This window comes from Podarcis erhardii (genome assembly GCF_964252035.2).
Source record: "Podarcis erhardii genome assembly, chromosome: 2".
NCBI classification, from domain to species: Eukaryota; Metazoa; Chordata; class Lepidosauria; order Squamata; family Lacertidae; genus Podarcis; species Podarcis erhardii.
The window spans coordinates 36,672,494-36,696,155 of record NC_138498.1 but is presented as its reverse complement, the minus strand read 5'-3'; the positions used below and the strand labels follow the sequence as shown (position 1 = coordinate 36,696,155).

The window sequence follows — 23,662 nt, the reverse complement described above, 5'->3', positions numbered from 1 at the left end:
TTTAATGCAAACTAATGTGGAAAAGGGGCAAACTGAATTTTAAGACTGGAAAAGTGAGAAATTGAAACTGATAATTTTGTTCAGGTGGGGCTCTCTCTGAATCTTGGACGTTCCCCTGCCTATAGGCATCTCAATCGCACTCTGCTGCATAGCTGTGTTTTTTGTTTTGGGTTTTTTTGAAGTCTTTGGAAGGAGTGGCCCAGTTGGCCAGCTGGCACTCTCTCATCCCTCCATGTTCTTGTCAATGGATGCTCTTTCCTTCAGTGCTGCAAGCTGCATCACCCATGTGTCACCACCAGAGGGTGGTGGTGCTTGCAACGCGTGGGGACATGGGGCACAGCTCACTCACCTCGAAGAAGGGAGAGCGAATAGGCTCAGCGATGGAAACTGGCAATTACGAATGCATTCTGCTGGGCGGAGGGTGGTGGCCCAGTCAGCAGCCCCCATACTGTGTGCCCGTTATGTAAGAAGATAGAGACTGGATCCAACAGCCAAGCAGGCCGCCTCCCAGGCCTTGCTCGTTGCTTCTCTCCACATCCTTTGACGGAACGAAACAGTGACTGTACTTGAAAGAGTGGAGGAATAAGGCGCCAGCAAATGCTTTCCGACAAGAAGCATGGTATCCCCAGGCGAAGTTGTGTATGCACAGTTAATTCCAGCTCTTCCTCCAGGGCGATCTTCAAGGAACAGAGAGGCTTGAAGCTGCTCAAATCCTGCCCCATGCACCAAGTCCTCTTTCCCAGCAGTAGCTGGTGGTGCCAATTCCTGACTCATAACCCCGCTCACCTCTGCTTCCTTAACGTCAGTCAGTGGGATTAGGTAAAGGTGTGTCATGTTTGGGAGGGAAGGATCTCCATAGCTACCTGATCTCCACCGGAGGAATCTGCTTCCCTCGAAGAAGGAAAAGGGGGGTAGGGAATAGAAGTACAGTACAAAGTGCAACCAACGTGCAGTTTTGAAGAGGGGAGTACAGTGGTACCTCGGGGTTAAGAACTTAATTCGTTCTGGGGGTCCGTTCTTAACCTGAAACTGTCCTTAACCTGAAGCACCACTTTAGCTAATGGGGCCTCCTGCTGCTGCTGTGCCGCTGCTGCACGATTTCTGTTCTCATCCTGAAGCAAAGTTCATAACCTGAGGTTATATTTCTGGGTTAGCGGAGTCTGTAACCTGAAGCATCTGTAACCTGAAGCGTATGTAACCCGAGGTACCACTGTACTTGTTTTCTAAAGCAGGTTGTTGACGTTCTTTTTTAAAAACAACTCCCAACGTTTTCGCATGCAATTTGACATTTAGATTTTGAAAATGTGTTGTTCTAAAATATCGAGAATGATCTCCTGTTGCTCTCTGACAACTCCCCAGGTGGTCAGTTTTAAATAAGAGGCACCCATGCTGAGTGTTAGGATACCCAAGTTAATTCCACACTGTTATGTTGCTACCCAGGCAGTCAGAAACTACATAGGAACGGGGTAAGAAGGCAGCAGGTGAATGTGCCTGGCCTGCTTGTGCTGCAGTGTGCAAAAAGTGCCTTCTGCATCTCCTCCTCATCCACGGAGAGATCTGTGAGTGCCTGGTGTTACCAAGCACATAAGGAGCTCCCTAGACACAACTTGTGTTGCTTCTTCTTCTGCTGTTGTGAGTCCACAAACCTTTCAACTTCAGGGCATCTCCCCCTTCATGAAAATGTGTGTACAAACTATCATTTTACTCTCCTTCGCACGGACCGTTCGGGCAGACATTTGCATATCCTGTATCAACCCCCCCACCCCGGCACCTGCTCTATACTCCCATTGCCGTAATTCCTTCATTTGGCCTAAGAATCTCTTTTTCTACCCAAACAGGAGACTCCTGGCCCATTTCCACTGCATCTCTTGCGACCGACCTTTGGAAATGGTTGTTCCTGGCCCGTAAGTCCATGTGTGGAACTCTTATGGTGCTTGTGTGCTTATGCTGCTGTCCTGGGCTCCTTCGGGAGGAAGGACAGAAAATTAACAATAAATATTTATAGGGGTATGTGGTGGTTTAAAAATAGGTGCAGTACAGGACTTGGAAGCTGGGTGATTTGGATTTGAGTCCTCCTTGCTCAGCCATGATGGGGAAACCACAGCCTCCAACTGGTAGCTTGGGAAAAACACATCCCATCAGCCAGCCCAGGGTCCTGCATGGCCTGCCCTTCTGTGACAAGCAGATGTCAGCAGCTGAACCAGGGACGACTTCCTTGTCCTGTAGCTGCTTCGTTCTCCCACCCCTCCCTTTGCTTAACCTGCCTTATTGTCTTGGCAGACACATCACTACACTCCCTGCTGTGCCAGGTTTACCTGCTCACCAATCCCTCCGGCCATACATGGTTTATGAATTGGAACAAATCAGGCAGCTGAACCGCAGGTACGCAGAGGACAAGGGGCTTCGGAGGGTTTTTTTCTGGTTCCTAGCTTGTGTGTATTTTAAGAGGCAGGTCAGGTGGGAATTGGACGGGGCACAGATTTGGAAATGGGGGGCCTGCTGGGGAGAATGAAACTGAGAAGACAGCAGATGCAAAGTGCCTCTGGCCTTGGTGATATTGCTATCATTCTGTTGGGGGAAGGCAGGAGTGGCAGGAAAATAGCTTGCAGCCCAAATACTCCTGCCTAGCAAAACAAGATTTTTCACTGACAGGTTGGACAGAGGGAGCTCCCCCATTTCCTCTGCCCCATTTGCATGTGATGAGAATGGGGCAATCGTTTCAGCAAACTGGCAGGTAGGGGAGCAGGGCAGGGAATTAGTCTCTGTTGGTGTGGCAAGGCTTTTCCTGGCAGCTAGTGGATGCCATTGTTTGTTTCCTACAGTTCTCTTGCAAACAATATTCTGTCACCGTGTAGCAAAAAATTACAGTGGCATCTGTTAACCAGAGGCTAAAAGAAATAACCCCAGTGCCAAAGTTAGGAAACCGGTGGTGGAAGGAGGACGGGGATATAAGGGGGTAAGTGGGGGTGAATCCCTCCCTTTCCTCCAACCATCCCTGTCAAAAATTGGCTGAAAGTTTCCTTTGGGCAATCTCTCAACACATCCTTAGATAGAAGTGTCGCTGGATGGGGCAGTAGACCTCAGCAACCCCTCCATTTGTTACACTCAGAGGATCTTCTGTAGAAAATGTGTCCCATTGAACATGTGTCCTTTGCTTTTTAGATTCTTCATAGCTGTCAGTTTGAGTGAACCTGGTTAGGTCCTCCCGGGTAGCATAGCTCCACGTAAATGTTCTCACTAGTTCCTGCTTTCTCACAAAAGGCGTGTAAAATGCAAGCAAGGCATGCTGGAAGCAACAGCCCTGCTTAGCAGTATGATTTCTCTTTTCCGTTCTCTTTCTGTGGCTGTTTGCCGTCTCCTTGCTCTCTGGCTTGTGCTGCTGCACCCCACCTTTCCCCTTCCCATCCTATTGTACCCCACCCTAGTCTGAAGCTAGGACCTGGTGTTCGTTTTGATGCACTGGAGAAGAGTGCGAGTCTCAATAAGCTGCGCCGCATCCATTCCAAGATGCTCATGGATATACAGAAGGTGCAGAGCCATTACAGTGGTGGAGCAGCGAAGGTCAACGCTCAGATGATCAGGGAGATGCTGCAGGCCCAGTGTCTTGGCTCAACCCCGTATGGCAAACGGTAGGAGAAAAGGTCTCGAGCAGTTGAAGTTCATAGCTCCAAAGCAACGAGAAGCAAAGTAGGGCTGGCACTCAGTTTGAAGGCACCCGGGACAGATCCAACTCCACACCCCACCCAATTGCGGCTTCCTGGCCTCACCCACCGTACCCCACTTCTGCCACCACGCCCCAGTTCTTGCCGAACCTGGTGCGAGCCAAGGTGCTCCTCTGAGTGTTGCTCCCCCAGGGGAAAACCAAGCAGCAGCCAGAACACAGGAACACCATGGCTCTCGCCAGGACACTCACCCAAATATTGCTGCTTCCTTGGCTTCTCCACCTGGAGGCGGGGAAGACGAGCAGCAAGGCTGCACACTGGAATGCCTCCTCCTTGGTGGCAGGAGTGGTGGAGAAGGCCATTTTATTATCCCAGAATGAGTATGGAGGAATAAAAGATGTTGGTGGCTCAGGCCACTTTGCTCAGTGCTTCTTTGATGAGTATGGAGTTGGGTAAGCTACATTTAAAAAATCAAAAGGGGAGGGCAGCAGTGTCAGCTCCAGTGGGCTTTCTGGGGGTTCTGGGCCCAGACATTTACCCCATCATTTCAGGTGCTGATGCTGGGCTTGAATAATGCTTCATTACGCAGCCATCCTAGGGATTTCAAGGCATGGGCACAACAGAACACCACCTGTTCAGAAATCCCTGAAAGTCAGATTTATGAAACAGTCATTAATACTTAGCTAAATCTCTGGGTCGAGCTCCTAGTTAATTCTTTTTATCCAGGTGGATATTCCAAATAGGGTGTAAACAATATCAGCTTTGCAAGAAATCAGCCACAAGAAGAGCAGGAGCAGCTAACTATATGCTGAGCCTTCTCACTTACCAATGTGGAACTTCTTCACTTTGTTGCACACATGGGTGAAAATTCCTATACACAGAATCCACTTTTTGGAACAAGTTTGTGTGGCAAGAAGCCACAAGCTCCTCACGTGCTCTTAGTCTTATCTCACTGGATAACTGGCATGCAGGATCTATGCAAATTCTTATGCAGAACCAACTTCAGTGTAGGAATTTCGTCATGCCTGAAGCAACCCCTTAAGGTGCTTCTCCTTAGCGTACATTTAGCTATGTGAATGGAAAGAATGCACATATTTAGTGGTCAGACTTGCTGCTGCTGCTGCACGGTAATAAAATCTGGAATTCCAAAGCAAACTCTGAGCTTGAGATGTCTGTTGAACAAGTCGGACCTGACTGTTACAGCTTCACAATATATTTACTGATGTCTGCAAGCCAACTCCTTTACCTGCAGAACCAAAGAAGTAACATGCAAACAAACATTAACCTTGTACTGCAGGTCAGGTATGCCACCCCGGTTCCCAACAGCAAAGTTCCACCAAGACTTCAGAAACCCCTCCCATCAAAACTGGCAATGTAGCTTGCATTTTTATTTCTGCTTCATTGTTAGCTTGCTAGTTGCTGCTCCACCTATTGCTTCCATGCCTGAAATTCTACTTTCTGTCTAGGAAGCTCCCTCCTTGTCTACATGCTGACTTGTGACAAGATCTACTCTTTCATTCTGGGGTGTGTGTGTGAGTGTGTGTTGCTGCTTGATGAAGTGCAGGCTAGGGAGACAAAGCCAGGAGCAGGTTGTTGTTGTGCACTGAGTATGCACCTAATATTTCAGTTTTCCCTTCCACCATGACCTCTCTGGAGCGGCTTAGTGTTTTCTGCTTTATTTGGGAAATGAATCAGTTTTGACATTCTGAAAATGTTCAGTGTAATTGTGAGTGGTGTTTTGTGTGACAATTAAGGACAGAGGTGCTAAATTGTGACAAAGAAATGTAACCCCCCCCCCAAAAAAGTGCTTTCTGAAGTTAGCATTTCAAAATATCCTTGGGCAGGACTTGACCCTAAACAACCTGGGAGCGGCATTTGGCTGGCTCTCTCATACTTATCTTATTTACTTGTCTGTTCCCACCTTTCTCCCTCCAAAAGGAGACTCAAGGTAGCTGCTAAAGTGCACCATGAAAAATCAAGCACAGCATTACTGTGGCATATTACACATATACACTCAACGCAAGCCCCACCGAGTTCAATGGGGCTTACTGTGGAGTAAGCAAGTGTAGAATTGCAACCTAACTTTTTTTAACATTCGGCACCGAAACCAAATTACTATTGCACCTGGAAAGACCTTTCCTGTTCCTTTTAACCTCTCAGCAGCCACAACAAAAGGTGGTGCCACAGACCTTCCACCTTGCTCATTTCCTGTTCCCCTCTTGACCACCTTCTCCCCAGCTATAACGTCCAAAAGGAAAGTCCTGCCTGGTCTAGCTCAAGGTTAGCCTTCAGAAGAAGCTGGACTCCAACTCCCTTCAGCCCCAGCCAACATGGCCCTCGGTCTTTAATGGAGCTGCAGGCCAACAGCATCCTGTTGGTTATCACTGGTCTAGCTAGTAAGCCATGAATGTGGCTGATGGGTGGGATCCCCAGTTGGGTAAGAGGACAGGGTGGGTGGGTGCTGTACTTTTATGAGCTGCTTAGAAGACGGGATTTCCACATGCAAGGCTTACCGGCTGAGATTCTCATCTTCTGCACAGTTTAAAGATGTGGTAGCCCACCCTGGTCCCCCTTTTCACCTGGCCACTGTAGTGAAGTGAGAAAATAAAGAATAATGCAGGGGGAGTTGTGGCTGTGTGTTGGGACAGCTGGTCTGTTAAAGAATTGGTGCAGCATGGAGAAGCAAAGCCAGCACTAGCAGTTGGACGAGTATACAGATTCTGTCACAATCCACCAGGTACCTATGTATGGTTTGGGGTGTTGTCCTCCAGAAACCAGGTTAGTGTAGTCGGTTGGTAGTTGGGAGCAAGGGGAGCAAGAAGACAGAGCACCTGTGCCTTTGACAGTTGTGCAAAAGATGGTGCAGTTTGTGTTACAAGCTATACTTGCTGAAACTCCACCTCCTACAAACCATTCAAGGTTCACGAGCCTGCTCTTTTGCATTCGGCCCCTTACACACTGGGTTTCCCCACTTTGACCTGTTGACCCTTGATTCCTAACAGCGACAGGCTTGCTGATATGTCAGACTTCAGCTACATAAGCGTTCCTCGGCACTGCGGAGGCAGCCACACCCTCACTTACCCATACCGGCGTTACGGACGGCTGCAGCAGTTTGCACAGTCTATGGCACCAGTCCAACCGGACGAAAACGCCATGTTGGCGGTGATGAAGGTAATAAGAACTGGGGGTGGGGAGGAAGCCGGAAGGTGGGGCGTGGAAGTCAGGCTGGACTCATAGCTGACCTGTAGGTTTTGGAGCCTACAAGGGATGCACAGGCCTGCACTTGCTTTGCATGATCCACTTCACATAAGAGGGAGAAATACAGTCTGGATTGCACTGAGTATTTGCTTATCCTCTCTCCCTTTGGTTTCTTCACATGTAACTTTGAAACTCATCAAATTTATTTGATTTTTTAAAAAGAGAAAACACTACTGCACCTTGCATTGGATGATCCCTAGCACTAGTAATAACACAGAGAAAAACTTCCCTCAATCAGTTTTGGCAATACTATGCCTAATTTTATAAACCTCAGGCATGTTTTTCCTGGTCTCCTCCCTGCCCCCCCCCAAAAAGCTCCAGTGCTTTCTTTTGTCACAAGGGAAGTGCTGCAGCCCCTTCGTTTCCTGCACCTTTTCCACCTCTACAATATCCTTTTGGAGATGTGGCAGCCATACTTCTACATAGCATCTCAACTAGATTGATATGAAGGCCCTGTGATATCTACAGGTTTGTTTTCAGTCTCTCCCCTATTAATCCCTAGTAAGGAATTTGCCTCCTTCGCAGCTGCCACAAACTGGGTTGACATTGAGTTTTTTCTTCCAAGATCCAGAGACCTCTTCCATGTCACCGCCAGTTCAGGCTGATCAAACTATATCTGAAGTTGGGATAATTTTTGCTTTTGCCCCAAGCTGCATCTTTACGTACACTGAGCTTCCACCTCCCATTTTGTTGCCTACCATTTGGACAGATCCTTTTGCCTCAGCCAATAAGGAGGTTGACCCTCTGCCACCTGCACACACAGTGCCTGCATGCATCAGTGCCTGTGGAGAGCCCTTTCCCACACTGTCTGAATGTGTGAATAGAGGGTGAGGGAGCATTTCCTTCCTGCTTGCTGTCAGCAGGAGACATGACTGTGGTTGTCAAGGGAAAGGGCCCCAGAACCCCATTCCCTTGTCCTTTTTAACATGGGGGAGAGGGCTTATATGAGCTTCCCTACTGAACTTAATAGTCAGGCAGGTTCATATAGGAAATTGAAGAGAAACAAATTTTACTGCTCTTGGTCTTAAGAGAAACCACATACTTTCTTTTTCCTGACCATGGTCTAACCCTTCTTTCAGTATTAGAGACTTTCCTTTCCTTCATAAATTTGCGCTCGTTCACATAGGCTCTATGCTACTATTTTCTGCTAATTTATTTTAGTAGAAACTGAAACGGGCCAATTTTAGGTTCCCATTTCAAGGCTCTTCTACTCTTGCATGTGGGCGGGGGACACACATTTAAGGTGGTTTTCAGAAATGCAAATGTTATAAAACCCAAGCCCACAATTCTGTGTGCTGTGTAAAGGCTGAGTACTGGAACGGCAACAATAAATGGAAGTCAACACAATTATTGGTCTGGACACACTTGTTGACCTTGAGGAAGTTGCAGTCTAGGCTTATTTCAGACCCTGCAAAAAGGGAATAATGTATTATCTAAATGAGAATGAGAACAAGATCACCGTGTGTAGAAAATGCTCCTTTCTAGCTGACATTACAATTTTCTCTTAATGGCAGGGCTAATGGCTTGGTATTGTTCCTGTGATACACATTTCACCTGCCACCAGCTTATCTCTCTCTGAATTATGTAACATAAAGATAACTGAAAAACAAATTTCCTTTTGACCACACTCTCCTGATTTCTTTTTTTATTATCTTTTGTTAGCAAAAAGTTAATTTAGATTGCAAAATGTTTTGTTCATCCTTGCTAGCTCAAACCAGTGCTAGTTCTAGGCCAGTATCCCAACTCTCATAGTGCTTGTTGCTAGAAGCCATGCAAGAAATACAATGACTAAACGGTTTGCAGGCTTCTTGTGCATCAGAACACATGTCCTGATTGTGGGGGCTCAAAAAGCCATATATATTTTTTTATCTCAAATGTTCTTCTCCCCCAGATACCCAATCAGATGCCCACCATCCAAAGTGCAGCCTCTATCTTGGTTTCCACAGCCTTGGCCTCCTTTACTTTCCTTCCATATTTCCCTGACATAAAACATGCATCCCACCTCTCTCCTATGAATGGCACTCAAAATAATTAACCACAAGAAATTAAAACAACTGGAAAGTAAAAATATTGAACAGAATTCTCCCTTCTCCAGCTTTCAATTATCCCCCCCCCAAAAAAAATTTTTTTGCCCAAGCTCCTCTTCCTGGTTGGAAATTTAAATGCCACACACAAACAACACAGTATTCAAGTAGTCATCCTACCTGTAATCCAAACCTGCATGATGGACCTGCTTTTAATTTAAGGCATACTTGTTCATCTTTTATTACCTCTGCTTAGAAAAATGTAAACATATAACTCTCTTGGTCTGACCTTACCATAGTACAGAGCCCAGTACAGTTGTGGGTTACAGACCATTAGTTCCTGTTCTTCTCCCTTTTCTGGGGGCAAAGTATAGATTTCCTTACCAGTGGCTGCAGCTGGGCTCTTTCATTAACTTTTCTAATTCTTGAGGTTTTTAGAACAATATTATATTGTTGCATTTTTAAGTTGACAACCATGGCATGTTGGATTTACATGAAAGCTGCCAGTCTAGAAGATGAGAGTTTATCTTCCGCTTGGGCTGAAATCTTACAAATATATGCACTGGGAGACTACTTCGGATGTCAGAGTTTTAAACCAGTAGATGGACACCAATGTGATAAAGGGTTGGGACAAATTCAACTTAAAATCCAAGTTGCCTGTTACATCATTGACAGTCTGTACAGTGGTACCTCGGGTTACATACGCTTCAGGTTACATACGCTTCAGGTTACAGACTCCGCTAACCCAGAAATAGTGCTTCAGGTTAAGAACATTGCTTCAGGATGAGAACAGAAATTGTGCTCCGGCGGCACGGCAGCAGCAGGAGGCCCCATTAGCTAAAGTGGTGCTTCATGTTCAGGTTAAGTACGGACCTCCGGAATGAATTAAGTACTTAACCCGAGGTACCACTGTATCTGTTTACTGCAGAGAAGGGATTCCAGCGTTTCCCACTCTTTCTCAGTCAATGGAACCACCAACAGGTTGCAACCTAGAGATGAAGTTTCTACCTTTGTAAGCTCCTTGGTAGAGTAGGGCAGCCTTCTGCAACAAGGTATGCTCTCCAGATGTTTTTGGACTCCCATCTCCCATCAGCTGCAGTCAGAATGGCCAGTGGTTAGGGCTGATGGGAGTTGTAGTCCAACAAAATCTGGAGGTTGGAGGTAATATGCAAACAGGTGTGAGTTGACAACAGGACTAAGGCAGAGATGGGCAGGGAAGCTGTCACTGGATCAGGGAATTTAAAAGGCAAATCAGGGATCACTAGGTTCCAGCCTGGCCACCCTGCTGTCAAAGTGAGAAAGCTTTTCAAGCTCCACCGTAAGTGTTGAGACTGATGGAGTGAAACTGCAGGACTGGTTTATAATGGATTTTTAATGTTTGCCCTAAATTGTTTGGCTAAATTGAAATCTGCCCTGTGCTTGCATTGATTCCTAGCATGAAGAGGTAGATATACTGGGTCTTGATGGTCATATCTACAAAGGACGGATGGACGCACAACTCCCATCAATAACTGGAAAGGACGGTAAGTGTTATATTCCATGTGCAGATGCTTTGGGTAGATTTTGTTAACCCTTTCATGAACACTGTTCAGGTTATTAAGTGTTAATATGCAGAGCTGCCTTTACCTTGCATGGAAAATGTGAAACATTTGCCTTCAGCTGCAGAATGCAAAGCCAGCACCATTTTCCTGCTGCCGGTTTCTATGGCTAGGGGTGATTTAAGAAAAAGAAAAGAGCTCTAGTCCATCTCTTGATTGACCCTTACTCCAGTCTCAGAGCTGGGAGATGTACAGCAATTGCCAAATGGTTTACTGCACGGATGGGGAACCTGTGACCCTTCAGTTGTTCCCTGTCTACCATCTCTATCACCTCTGACCATTGGCAGGCTGACTTTGGTTGATGGGAGTTGCAGTTGAGCAACATCTTGGCAGATCAGATCGCAGGATCCTCGTCCCTGGTTTACTGAATAAGCACATCTGTAAGAGACCTGATGCATGTAAAAGGATGGCTCTTGTTTGGCTTCTTTAAATCACTACATCACTATTTGTATGTGTGTAGCAGAAATACTGAAGTGTCCTTCCACTCTCTGTGCTTCTCCCGCCAGGTGTTTTAAGACCGAGAAACAAGCTCATTCGGTCGTCCTCACAAAGGCATCATCCCACGCTCAGTGACATTGCCAATCTTCCAGCTCGTCCCCACACTGCCAAAGTGTCTTTGCGCAGCATGTCAGGTAAGTTCCGAGCCAGGTCAGGATCCAGAAAATATGAGATGAGACCCACTCAGATAAGATAGTGAGGTTTCCGTAATTTATATACTCACTCTGGGATTAATATAGAATAGGACAGTCCACACAAGTGGAGCGTCTGTGAGACAAACTCTGCTTTTATATTGGTTTTATACTGTACCTAGGGCCCCTGCAGACATCCTTTTTATGCATTCATGATTATTTGTGCTAATGATGACATTGGCACAGTTATATGTGATTTCCGTTATCATTGGCACCTACATTGGACATACAGTTTTGTTTCCAAATGTTGCATGTCCTATAATCTCCTGCTGAAATCTGGTAATTTTTCATGCCCAGAATGTTTGGGGTAGTGATGGATGGTCAAGTTTAAATACACTACTAATCCATTGTTAATTGCACCTGCAAAAAAACCAAAACCCACTAGTCTGGTTGGCCTTAAAACTGTTGTGGCTTTTCCCAAATAATCCTGGGAATTGTAGTTTATAGAGGGAATCTTGTTAAGAGAGCTGTAGTTTGCGCACACTCTTCGCAGAACTATGTTTCCCAGAATCCCTTGAGCAGGAGAGATTTCAGTTAAGCCAGTTTTAAGGCTTTAGAGTGGGTATTTCCTCTGTACATTCTATAGGCCAGTTCCATTGTACATCTTTGCAGATTTTGTGCTCAGGGAAGTAGCTTCAAGTCAGAATCATGCAGGTTTCTTAAATTAAAAAAAAAGGGCCAGCAAAGGCTTCTAGTGAGAGGACTGTCACTGGTTCACTGATTCTAGGTCTGCTTGCAATCTCCGCTCCTGCCAATCCATCTGTCCATTATAGAGAGCTCCCTTCTGGTAGCACCGTGGTGCTGAACGCTCACATCTGAGATGTAATTGCAAACACAGTCAGTTAGAACAATTGGACTGTGTGCCAGACTGATTGAAGAGCACTGCAGGAAATCATGGGGCTGCTTAGCATAGACCAAGAGCACTGTTTACTTAGCAGCGCACCTAACTTGTGGAAATGTACAGAACCCTTCAGTGAACTTTGCCTGCCCTGTGCGGCGAAGGTGGGGGAAGAGGGGAAGGAGCAAGGCTGAGGGTGAAAGGGAAAGGAAAGAGCCAGTGGCTGCTGGAGAAATTTTAACCACCTGGATAAAATTATCTCTCTGCTCAAAGCCGGCAGTCATTTTGCATATAGGAATGACAAGAAGGGTTTGATGCTAAACCCCATTACACCTCGGCTTGAGGGCTGCTTTACATGTTACAAAATTGGCAGTACACTAAGTGTACCCGTGAAGTAGTCTGTAACACATGAAAGGCAAATATACTTTTTTAAACTGAATGTGGGAAAACAAGTATACATTGTGAGAAGACTGGACCGATAAAGGCTCTCCACAGCCTTAAAGGTGTAGGGATGTGGGTGTGTGAGAGAGGGGTGTGTGATGTGTTTCCTTGGGTGGAGTACATATGATGCAGCAGGTATATTCTGTTCTGTGCATAACAATAGAAAAGTTGCTAACAGGATCTGGAAGATCATTCCTCTCCTCTTTAGCAGGAGGTATAGAATTGCAAATGCCATATTTCATTTTCCATAGTGACTTCTAGCACTGAAAACTAATCCTGGGGTTAAATGCTTCAGTCAAATTAACCCTGCCTCCATTCAACAACTGACTGTTTGAGATGCTGCTATCTTTTAAAAACCTAGATCAATCGTCACAACCCCATAAGTCTAAAATGTTTGTCAAGGTAAATGGGCCAGTGCACATAATATGCCAATTTTGTGCATCACTTTCACTTGCAAAATAATTTTAAAAAATAAAATTGGAAGCCTTCAAACTCCATGCAATGAGGCATGGGTCTTGAGCCTTCTGTTGGTGAAAATTCATGCCTCTAGCAGTCAAAAGTCTGGCTAGGTGAAGCTTCAGGCTTTCTGCATGGGAGCTATATCTTCACTTTTCTAGCAGAACCAAAGCCATGTAAAAAACTAATAAATTCGCCTTCAAGGTCATAGTGCTGGGCAGACCTCTTATCCTCTGCCCTGCTGCTGTCGTGCAAGACAACAAGTGGGAGAGTGCTGCTGCACTCAGCTCCTACTTTTGGGCTTTCCACAGGTATCTGGTTGGTTACTGTGAGAACAGGATTCTGGATGAAATAAGCTATTGGCCTGATCCAGGAGCCTCTTCTTCCATTCTTAACAAGGTGATCTGAAGCTCTCAAGGCTACTTCCCACATTATAAAATAAGCTGGCACCACCATATATGTCAGGAATTGTGAACCTGGTGCCTGTTGGATGTTATTGGAATACAAACCTCATTATCCCCAACCATGTTAGCTGGGGCAGATGGTAGCTGTAGTCCGGGCACAGGCAAACTCGGCCCTCCAGATGTTTTGAGACTACAATCCCCATCATCCCTGACCACTGGTCCTGTTAGCTAGGGATGGTAGGAGATGTAGTTCCAAAACATCTGGAGGGCCGAGTTTGCCTATGCCTGCTGTAGTCCAATGGATAAAATATTGGTTAATCAGTTTCTTATACTCATTTCTCATTAATCAATTTCTTATACTCATAATAATTAGTCCATTCCAGTTCTACAATTCTATGATTCTGTCTATGGCTGTTGTTCTGTGTTGCAGCTAAGTCTGCAGGGGACAAAACCACAACCCATTTGCGGATTACGGAGGAGCCTGGAATGCAGGACAGAGAAACCATTGAGCTACGAATGACGATTCCCTCAAGACACTCAGATGAGCAGTCAGCATAAGCAGAGACCCACCAGCTTTGTGCCCCAATGAAAGCATGGTTCTTACAGATGAAAGCAAGACAATAAAGAGTGAACAAAATATGAAGAAGATCATGCAGACATACTGCTGCCACAGGAACACAGCCTTTTTGCTGTGCTTTGGCTACAGCAGGTGCAGTCTCTGTGGTTCTTCCATACAGTGATGTTCGCATGGGCTGGGCTGGGCTGGTATGGGCTTGGGACCAAATGTGTTTGGCGGGGTAGCAACATTTCCTTCTGTAGAAACCAGTTTTACTGGGTCAGCGGCCATTCACTTTATTTGTCCAAGGAAATTGGTTCTTCAATACAAATTATTCTGTTCAAACCAGTTAAAGAGACAGCTGATTTCAAGTCTCAACATCTTCAACTTCCTCCTTTTCCTCTTGTTTCTTATTCCAGAGCCAGGCACACATTGGCCACTGAAATAAAAAAAGTTGCTGTGACATAAAGGGCCAATCCGGTTTGGGATCCAGCTAATTGCTGCCCCTGTTGACTTTAGGGAAGGTGGGGGGAAAGATACAAGACTGCAGTGGCTGAGTGGAGCACTGCATGTGGGGCTATGTATTCTTTAGTTGTTGCAGTTTTATCTTAGGAAGTTAATACAGTTGCTTTTGGGTTCAGCACGTATAACTCATGACAAAAATTATCACTCTTACGTTCGTTAATAAATATGGAATTCATAGCTTTCACCAGAGTCAGTAATTCAGATCTGTTTCCAGAGTGGAACTATTTACTGTTCAAAATTTAATGGCCATTTTTGTTTGTTTTGATGCAATGCACACCAGTAAGGATACCTGTGAGCAAAAAACTAGTTCTCACTAGAGATTGAACATGCTCAGCAGGTTCCTGCTTAAAATGTCTACCTCTTAAACCGATCAGGCCATGCTAATTGGAATGTATGTAGTATGAAAAGATGATATGTGTTCAGTTATTTGGCAACCAATGTAAAATTTAAATGGGTTTATGTTGTTGGCTGGCATGCCGTGGTCATCTTAGTCCTGTGATATGACTGGGCAAGTAAAATAGAAACTTCATACAACCCCAAAATAGCAGAGGAACTGTGGGGAAATACATGTGGTTTTCACAAGGTGAACATTTATTTTCTTCGTCTCAAGTATGGGTTTGAACTGATCAGTGAGTTGAGCAAGCCGCTAACTAAATTCCACTTCTGTGTGGCCAAAACTTTCACCCCCTTGCAAATCTTAAATCATCACTTTGGAATTCCAAAAGCTTTCCAAACCAAATAAGCTTTGGGTGGAAAACATAACATTTGGTTCCCCAGTATGGCTGCGGATCTTTCAGTGCCTAGTTGCATCATGCAGAATGCAAGCAGACTGGGAAAATATCACAGGCTGTCTCATAAGACAACAGAAGGGCGATATCGAACTGTTCACGCGGAGGTGCTAACACACAGTAGAATGAGAAGGATATTGGCCGAATTGTTCTTGGAGGTTACAAAGAACTGTGTTTTAGCAACATATTTGCACCTATTCAGTCTTCCCCTGACAGCACGGCTGGCACCAAAGAATGACAGTGTCGGGCATTTGCAAGGGCTCAGAGAACAGTAGCAGGGCCACTGCATCAACGTTCTTGCTGTCTTTTATTTTATGCAGGACACTGAAGAAGCTTAAGTAGCAGTGAGAGAGGAAAAAATTCCGGCCACTCTCCTGCCTAAACACAGCACACAAAGCAAGAGGCTTTACCTACCCTTCCTCCAGAGTTCTCTGAAGGACCAGAGGAGATAGGATTGATCTCTTGTGTCACACCAGGGCCTGCAATGTCACAATATTTTCTGCCCACTGTAGATCACAGGTGTCTCCCACTGTAAATTACTGGGAAATGCTTCATAGGGACTGAGTGCTTGTGGGAGTCACACCTTGGAACTCTTGGTGACCATGGCAGGTAGGTTATCAGCCCATGTGCCAGCTCCCTTAAAATGGGCAGGATATAATAGAAGTAGAATCCTTACAGATGGGAGAATCATTAATCCAGAGGTGGGGAACTTGTGACCCTCCAGATGTTGCTGGAATACAATTCCCTTCTTCCCTGACCACTTGCCATGCTGACTAGGGATGATGGGAGATGGAGTCCAGTAACCTCATGGGCTCCCCACCCTACCCCCTGCTTTTTTCCACCATCATGTGGGGGGATTTAACTTAAGAATTTGTGAATAAATGTGACAAAATTACATTAGTTTGCGCAAGAACCACCCATAGGGCTGCAATTAGGACTCATCAAATATAGGCTACACCTGAGGCTGTGGAGTTAAAATACCATGATGCTGTCAACGAACGAAAGAAAGGTGTGTGAGACAAACATTCCTCAATGTCAAGCTGTTTCAAAGCAATCCATCTAACATACAGCATACTTGGGAGGGGTTTAGTATTCAAGCAACAAGACCTGCACACTGCCTGTACCTGGCTCCATCTTCGTACATCCTCCCCAAACCAGAACGGTCAGTCTTTTGACAAAAGTCTCTCTCAAAAACATTGCCAGTTTATTTTAATTTATTTAATAAAATTTATATGTGGCTTGACTGTAGAAAAACCTCTAAACAGTTTATATATTATCAATTAAAAATGTAAAGTATCAATAAAAAGTATCTTCCATGTTTGTACAGGAGGCATGTAGGAGATGCACACCAAGAGATGCTTGACATAATAGTCCTCAGGCTTTTTTGCTGCAGTCCATCCTATTGTGTTTGTGATTCAGGAAATCTTTTACATTTGGTTACAAACAACAGAAAAACATGCTGCTACTCCCCAGACACATTCTTGGACCCAAAGAACTCTGTCCACTTCAACTGCTCCTGCCAATACCATTTATATTAAGTAGTCAAAGATCCAAAAACCGTAGGTATACATGATCCCTCAAGTATGAGACTAGATCTAGTATTTGGTCAAGATAGCCTTCAGAATTCACTGGAGAAAGTATAGAGAGACTGCAGTCTACTATGCATTTTCCCCCAGAAGCAAACATGGGCTGTTGTATTTTATGCATGCTCCTTTTTATTTGTAGCATTTTCTCCATCCCTAGCATGCATTTGGGCAGCACACACATCCCCCCCCCAAAATGCCTCCTGCACTTCTCCCTCCCCCCCCCCAAAAAAAACCATAAGGCTCTCTTTCCCTCCAATGCTGCATCCTGCCTGCTTTTGCTATACTCTGTCAAATGGTTCTTAAGTTAATGTGCTGCCCTCCAGAGTTTGGGCTCCATCATATTGCAAGTCAAACAGAACAGATGCCCACATGCCAACGAAAAGGATCCTTCTAGCATAGCACAGCCTAGCTTAAAACGACACCCTGGTCTGACAGAAATGCAACGAGGGAGGCAGAATGCCCAGGGCACTTGTGGTCCTCAACCATTTACACCCCAGGATCACCCCCTTTTCACTCAGAACATGTCCCCACTGCAACCCCATCTCCATTTCTTTGTACTGTGGGCAGAACCTAAGCCAGTAGCTTGCATGCTTGGAGTGTTGAAGTGAGGTAACAAACAGCCAAGCTGTGGACAACCACATTTTATATTCCATGTGATGAAAGTGGAGGAGGAAAATGCATTTCACCACCACTTCCTACTGTGCTTGGCTCCTCAAAACGCACTTCTAGTGAATTTAGTGGGACCTACCCCCAGGTGTGTACAGGATTGCAGTCTAAGTGTGACAACGAATGCTGTGACAAAGAAGAGGTGTTAGTGTCCACCATCATACCAGAGGTAATATGATAGTTTAGGGGGACCTGCACAGGCAGTATGGCATACAGAGCTCTGCCAAGAGAGAGGAATGGTCACCCCTACCCAGCTGCTGCTGCTTGAGGCGGTCATCTCCGCCCCGTCTAACAGTAGGGCCAGCCCAGCATGTTAAGCAGCAGGAGATTACAAGGTCTCTCATCCTCCTCCCTCCATATTGTGGCATCTCTAAGCAGAAGCTCCTTTGGTTTCAAAAGTGAGTTATCTATCTTCTCAGAACGACCAGAGCTGTGGCCTGTGGCCTACAAAGTCATCTGCCTTTCACAATATGGTATCCTGTTTCCGGAAGCAGAAGCATCATTCATAACCCCTTCCTTGGCCTGTTCTCTGGGACTGGAGATAGAACAGCAAGAGCCAGAGACACTATCACTTCCATATACTCTCCTCCTCGCCTCTTCTTTGCCCTCACAAGCTGCTTCCCATTCACCAACGGCCCTTTCCACTCATTTCAAAAGAGCTCTTGAGGGGCTGTTGCAACACTCAAGACTGGAACACCGTGTCACTGAGGGGAAACCACAGAGACCTTAGGGCTTTTTATTTGCACATTAAAAAGGAAGTTGCAACAGCAGCTTGTGCTTTCTTTTAGACATTGTGAAGGGAGAAACTCCCTTGTTTGCACCACCCTGCACTGAGAGGCGTAGGGGCTAGGCTCACATCTGGAACTGGGGCAGGGGGAAGAGACCCACAAATTCCCCCTCTCCTTGTTGTTATGCAGCACATCTTTCTTTCAAGGACTTCAGGCCAACATACATAAATATGGGCTACAAATGGAAATGGGATGGGCCATAGGACTTGTTTTCAATTCTGTTGTTTTGTCTTGTCGTGTAAAGAGCCATAATATAAAGTGCAAGTGATGCCTGCCCTTGTATCTGCATGGAAAATGTAAGATAGAAGGAAAAGGCTACATGGGTTTCATCTCACTAACCTCAAAATATAGCTCTGAATGGAAATTAGGCTAGACTCGAGATGAGAATTACTTAAGGCCAACCCCAGTGAACTTCATGGCTCAACAAGGATTTGAACCCAGGTCTCCCTGGGTCAACTACACCACACAATATAATAAAGCATGTGGTGCATCATCTTTCATCACCTCCTGTAATGTGCAACATGAGTTTGAGGAACATTGTGGTGGCAATTCTCTGTCCAGGCAACTGTCCAGCCTCCTGCAAAACAGAAAGCCGGCAAAGATGCTTTAGCTGTACCTTCTAACATTGGACTAAAGAAAAGCCATGTACAGTGGTACCTCGGGTTAAGAACTTAATTCGTTCTGGGGGTCTGTTCTTAACTTTTGAAACTGTTCTTAACCTGAAGCACCACTTTAGCTAATGGGGTCTCCTGCTGCTGCCGCGCCACCAAAGCATGATTTCTGTTCTCATCCTGAAGCAAAGTTCTTAACCCGAGGTAATATTTCTGGGTTAGCGGAGTCTGTAACCTGAAGCTTATGTAACCTGAGGTACCACTGTAATCTAAACACACTGGGTACAATGGCGCCCAGATTTTTTTCCTGGACTTTCCGCAAAGCTGAATGTGCACAAGTTAAATGTATGTAAGATGTGCGCTTACTGTACTGCATACTGCACATAAAAGAACTTCCTAGCATGTAGTGAGCTACTTGGCCTGTTATACAGAGTTTCTTTTAAAAGGACTGTAGATTGGATTGAAAGGGGTCTGGTCAATTTCCTGCACTGATCCAGTTTGTATAGAACCCTAAGCCTAAGAAATAGATGAATAACTGAGTGCACACTATTCCCTCCTGCACTTAGCACTCTTGACGATAAATTTTCGAAGGAGAGAGACATCAAGGCGGCATTCTAAAGAGAAAATGTTTTAATAAGTGATTTTAGCTTACTCTCACATCGGCTTGAGTGTTCATGTTGAGGAGACAAAATTTCTCGATGTGATAAATTACTGTGACCCAGAGAAGCAGGTCAAACTCACACAGCCAACTAGAGGGGAGGCAACCCCTGACTTAATCACGAAGGTGCTCAGATCTGGGGCATGTTATTTACTCCTTCACGTGTCATGCGCACAAAGAGGACTTTATGAGAAGGTGAAGCAGGGGTGCACCCATGTGTGCCACCCCCTTTCAACCCCCTAATATCTACACGCAAGGTGTGGGTGGCAGGGGGTCGTGTAACAACAATCGCAGTGCCAGTGGCAAGGTTTTGCTTCCCCTTATACTCACAGATACTTATTAATTAGTGTCATGAAGTAGTGATCCTGTGAGCAAGTATTGGTTAGTAGCTTAGAGGGAAGACTTGGGAAAGTGACCCCCTCCTTGACAATGTGTACAATGGTAAGGGAGACTTGTGTTACTGAACTGCTTGGGGACAGCCACACATTTATATGAGTGGTAAGATGCTCCAAAAATTCAATACATTTAACAATGAAAAATGAACTCTGTAATAGAAGATTACTTGCAATGGGAGATTCAAAAATGGTCAGATATATTGAAGATGCTCAAAGGTTAGTTAAAACCGTCATATTAGGAACTCGAAAACAGAATGTTTATCTTAAAATTGGAAAGTTACAACAATCCAAAGAATGCAGCACTGTGGTAGACGAGTTGAGTCAAAGAAACTATAAAAGGAAACACCACGAGACAACTTCCTTTAAAAAGTGGAAGTCCTGCCCAAACGAGATAAAACATGAAAGAGCGCAGATACTGACAAAATAAATATAAGCTGATAAGACAAGCAAAAAGATGTCAAGAAACACAATGCAGCGGAGATGTTGGAAAGCATAATAAAAGCCAGAATGAAGAAGATCAAGCCTTGCTGAGGAAGTGTCAGCAGAACTTCTGCCAAGTCCTGATTCTCCAACCTTTTAGAATTCTTTTGGTGGGCTCAACATGTTAGGGTTGCCATATTTCAAAAAGTAAAAACCAGGACACCCTGAAAGTTGTTAAGCCATTTTTAGACAAACTCCGAAGCTTTTGAGGCTGACTTCCCAGGTATGTGGTTGCGCTTTGCTAGCAAACTAGCCCAATAAAACAATCAGGACATAAATGTAACTGATATAATATTGCCAAAAAAAAGGAGTCATTTGCACTCAACATATGATCCACACAAACTCTCAAGGAAGGTTTGCAGGACAGTGTAAAGCTGGTGCTATCGCGGCAAAGAAATGTTTAGGAAACCTTTTAAAAACACAACTTGATCACAGTTGACCAGCTCACTGTTGTACCTGGTACCTAAATCAAAGCAAATTAGCAGCAGAAATGCTCAGGAAGGGAGGCTCTTGGTCTTATCAGTCTCTTAGTGCCCAGATATAAAAAGTTAGAAGCTACATATGGTGCTTCATAGCAGTCACTGTTTACAAATGATGAACAAGTCTAACTCTGGTCTCAGACCACCACGCTGTTGGTATTTTTTTGTACAACCAATGTGTGTGAGGGGGAAAACTGCTTTTTCATCATACTTCTGGCAAGCCTTCAAGTACTTCTCACAACCGCCTCTTCCTCTCTCTCTCCCGCCCCACACTTTATGTCTTAAACAACGCAGGAGTGGGGAGGAAATCCAAGTCTGGGCAGAGAGTAGCAGGGCATGTCAGGAGGAAGCACACTCCCCACAACCCACAATTCCAGCAAAGGCAGCAAAGCTGGAGAGGTATTTTTATTCCAGAAACCAAGCCACTTGCTTGTCTTGTGGATGAAAGGAGATAAGATGCTTCCTTGAAGCCACTCGCTGCACAACACATACGGGAATATTGCATTGGCTCTCCCTGTGGCTACCCTGCCCTTACTTGGCCTCTGTTCAACAACATTGGTCGAGAGTGTTAAAATAAGCCTATTGCAAAAGAATGGTTTTGTATACATAAATAGGGGACCTTTAAGGAAAGTTTAGCGGGTGTGGAAGGCCTCGGTCCTGAGTGAAGCAAGAATGTGCTTGCACTCCTAGAACAGCCAGCGGGTACAGTTATCAGTAACAAGGCCAGTCTTTAGCCTTTGTTTTGCAGCCTTGGTTCACCATGAATTAATCGAGGAACCCAGCCTCCTGTTTCACCCGTAAGGGGTGGAAGGGAAAGGAGGCAGAACTGTGAAATGCTACCAGTGCTTTTACTCTAGGGGGAAAAGGGTGCTGGTAAAAAAAACACTTGTTTGTAGCTCAACAACTTTGGCCAAAAAATAACTTTTGTGTCTGGATTTTCACATTTAAAAATATGGCAACCCTAGCTAAAAGAGCCTTGTTTTGTGGTTGTGGGTTGTTTTTAATTGTTTCTAATGGTTTAAACCCACCCTGGGACCACATGGTGAAGGCCGGGTAATAAATTTAACAACAACAATATAAAAGAGGCAGTGTTCAAAAACATGTGATACAGATAAAGCTCCTGACTGGCTGAAGGAACACACAGGAAAGAAGTGCAGCTTTTTTCCATATTGGGGGGTGGGTGGGCAGTACAGCTCCTATGCACAACATGAAGCAGCACTTACGAAACCTGCATTTGGAGTCCCTGAAGTATTTTCTGTTGTTGAGTTTGCGGTGTTTGCTGCGTGTTCCTTAGCTGCAATGCCAAAATGCGGCTTGAACCAGTTGAGAAGTCAGGTGTGCCTCAGGTTCAGGGAGCCACAGAGTGCAGGACTAGATTGATTTTCAATTTTTAATGAGGAACTTTTCCCCATACAACTCATTTAAGGCTTTAGAGCGGGCCCTCTGACAGAGCAATCAGACAATTTGCCCCACAGCCAGCTTTAATGCACACCCTGGTTCTGTGACTGAAATATCAACTGACTTAAAAAACTAATTCAGAGTTCCTGTCATCCATGAGGAAGCACAAAAACCTGCCAGGGTATGTGGAGCATACAGCAGCAGGGAGATCCAGTTTAACCGCCCTGACAGAATACTGCAGGGTGGTTAATGGACAGTTAATTCACAGAATAATAGAATCATAGAGTTGAAAGGGATCCAAGGGTCATCTAGTCCAACCCCCTGCAATGCAGGAATTTCAGCTAAAGCATCCATGACAGAGGGCCATCCAGCCTCTGCTTAGAAACCTCCAAGGAAGGAGAGGCCACCACCTCTCATGGGAGTCTGTTCCACTGCTGAACAGTTGGTTGCAGTTTAAGGACCGCTTAACTAATTTATTATAGCATAAGCTTTTGTGGCCTAGAGCTCACTTCATCAGAGCCATGGAATGTGTAAGTTGCTTGACTGACCTCATATACCTGCCAACTGAGGTAACACTTCATGAATCTGAGGGTCTCTAGGCCATGAAAGTTTTGAGTCATTAAAAAAAATGCCTTAATCTTTAATTTACTGTACCAGGACTCTTTTGAGAGACCAGAGGTATAGCAGGTGAGCACCATCTTCCCTTTGCAACACCGTTTATTCAGCTTTCCGGTACTTTAATTTACATTACGGTGTAAACCCTACTGCCCCCTCTGGTGGTCTGAGAGAAGGCATTCTTGGCTTCTTACAGGGACTGCCGTTTCAACTCCCTTTAATACATGAGTATGCAAACCATGCAAACCATGGGGACGCGGGTGGCGCTGTGGGTAAAACCTCAGTGCCTAGGACTTGCCGATCGCATGGTCGGCGGTTCAAATCCCCGCGGTGGGGTGAGCTCCCGTCTTTCGGTCCCAGCTCCTGCCAACCTAGCAATTCGAAAGCACCCCTAAGTGCAAGTAGATAAATAGGTACTGCTTCATAGTGGGAAGGTAAACGGCGTTTCCGTGTGCTGCGCTGGTGCTGGCTCGCCAGAGCAGCTTCGTCACGCTGGCCCCGTGACCCGGAAGTGTCTCCGGACAGCGCTGGCCCCCGGCCTCTTAAGTGAGATGGGCGCACAACCCTAGAGTCGGACACGACTGGCCCGTAAGGGCAGGGGTACCTTTACCTTTACCTTTTATGCAAACCATAGGTAGCTGCCTACAATATTTGGCCTAACTAGCCTCATAGAGAAAGCAAGGAATAAAAGTCCTGTGTATCTGTGTGTGTGTGTGTGTGTGTGTGTGTGTGTGTGCGCGCCCGCGT

General features: G+C 45.3%; 1 protein-coding gene across 2 annotated transcripts in view; it reads left to right on the top strand.

Moving 5' to 3' along the window:
• Positions 1-14,633, top strand: part of QRICH2 (glutamine rich 2) — a 42,028-nt gene extending 27,395 nt beyond the window's left edge. The window contains exons 14-20 of one of the 2 annotated variants that reach the window (XM_081850666.1): positions 1,839-1,904; positions 2,281-2,382; positions 3,426-3,629; positions 6,665-6,833; positions 10,380-10,467; positions 11,049-11,174; positions 13,801-14,633. In XM_081850666.1, the coding sequence (XP_081706792.1) occupies positions 1,839-1,904; positions 2,281-2,382; positions 3,426-3,629; positions 6,665-6,833; positions 10,380-10,467; positions 11,049-11,174; positions 13,801-13,928 (883 nt within the window). In that variant the 3' untranslated portion in view covers positions 13,929-14,633. The remainder of the gene's footprint in view (positions 1-1,838; positions 1,905-2,280; positions 2,383-3,425; positions 3,630-6,664; positions 6,834-10,379; positions 10,468-11,048; positions 11,175-13,800) is intronic. The other variant, XM_081850667.1, reaches the window with a different exon arrangement.
• Positions 14,634-23,662: the final 9,029 nt, after the last annotated feature.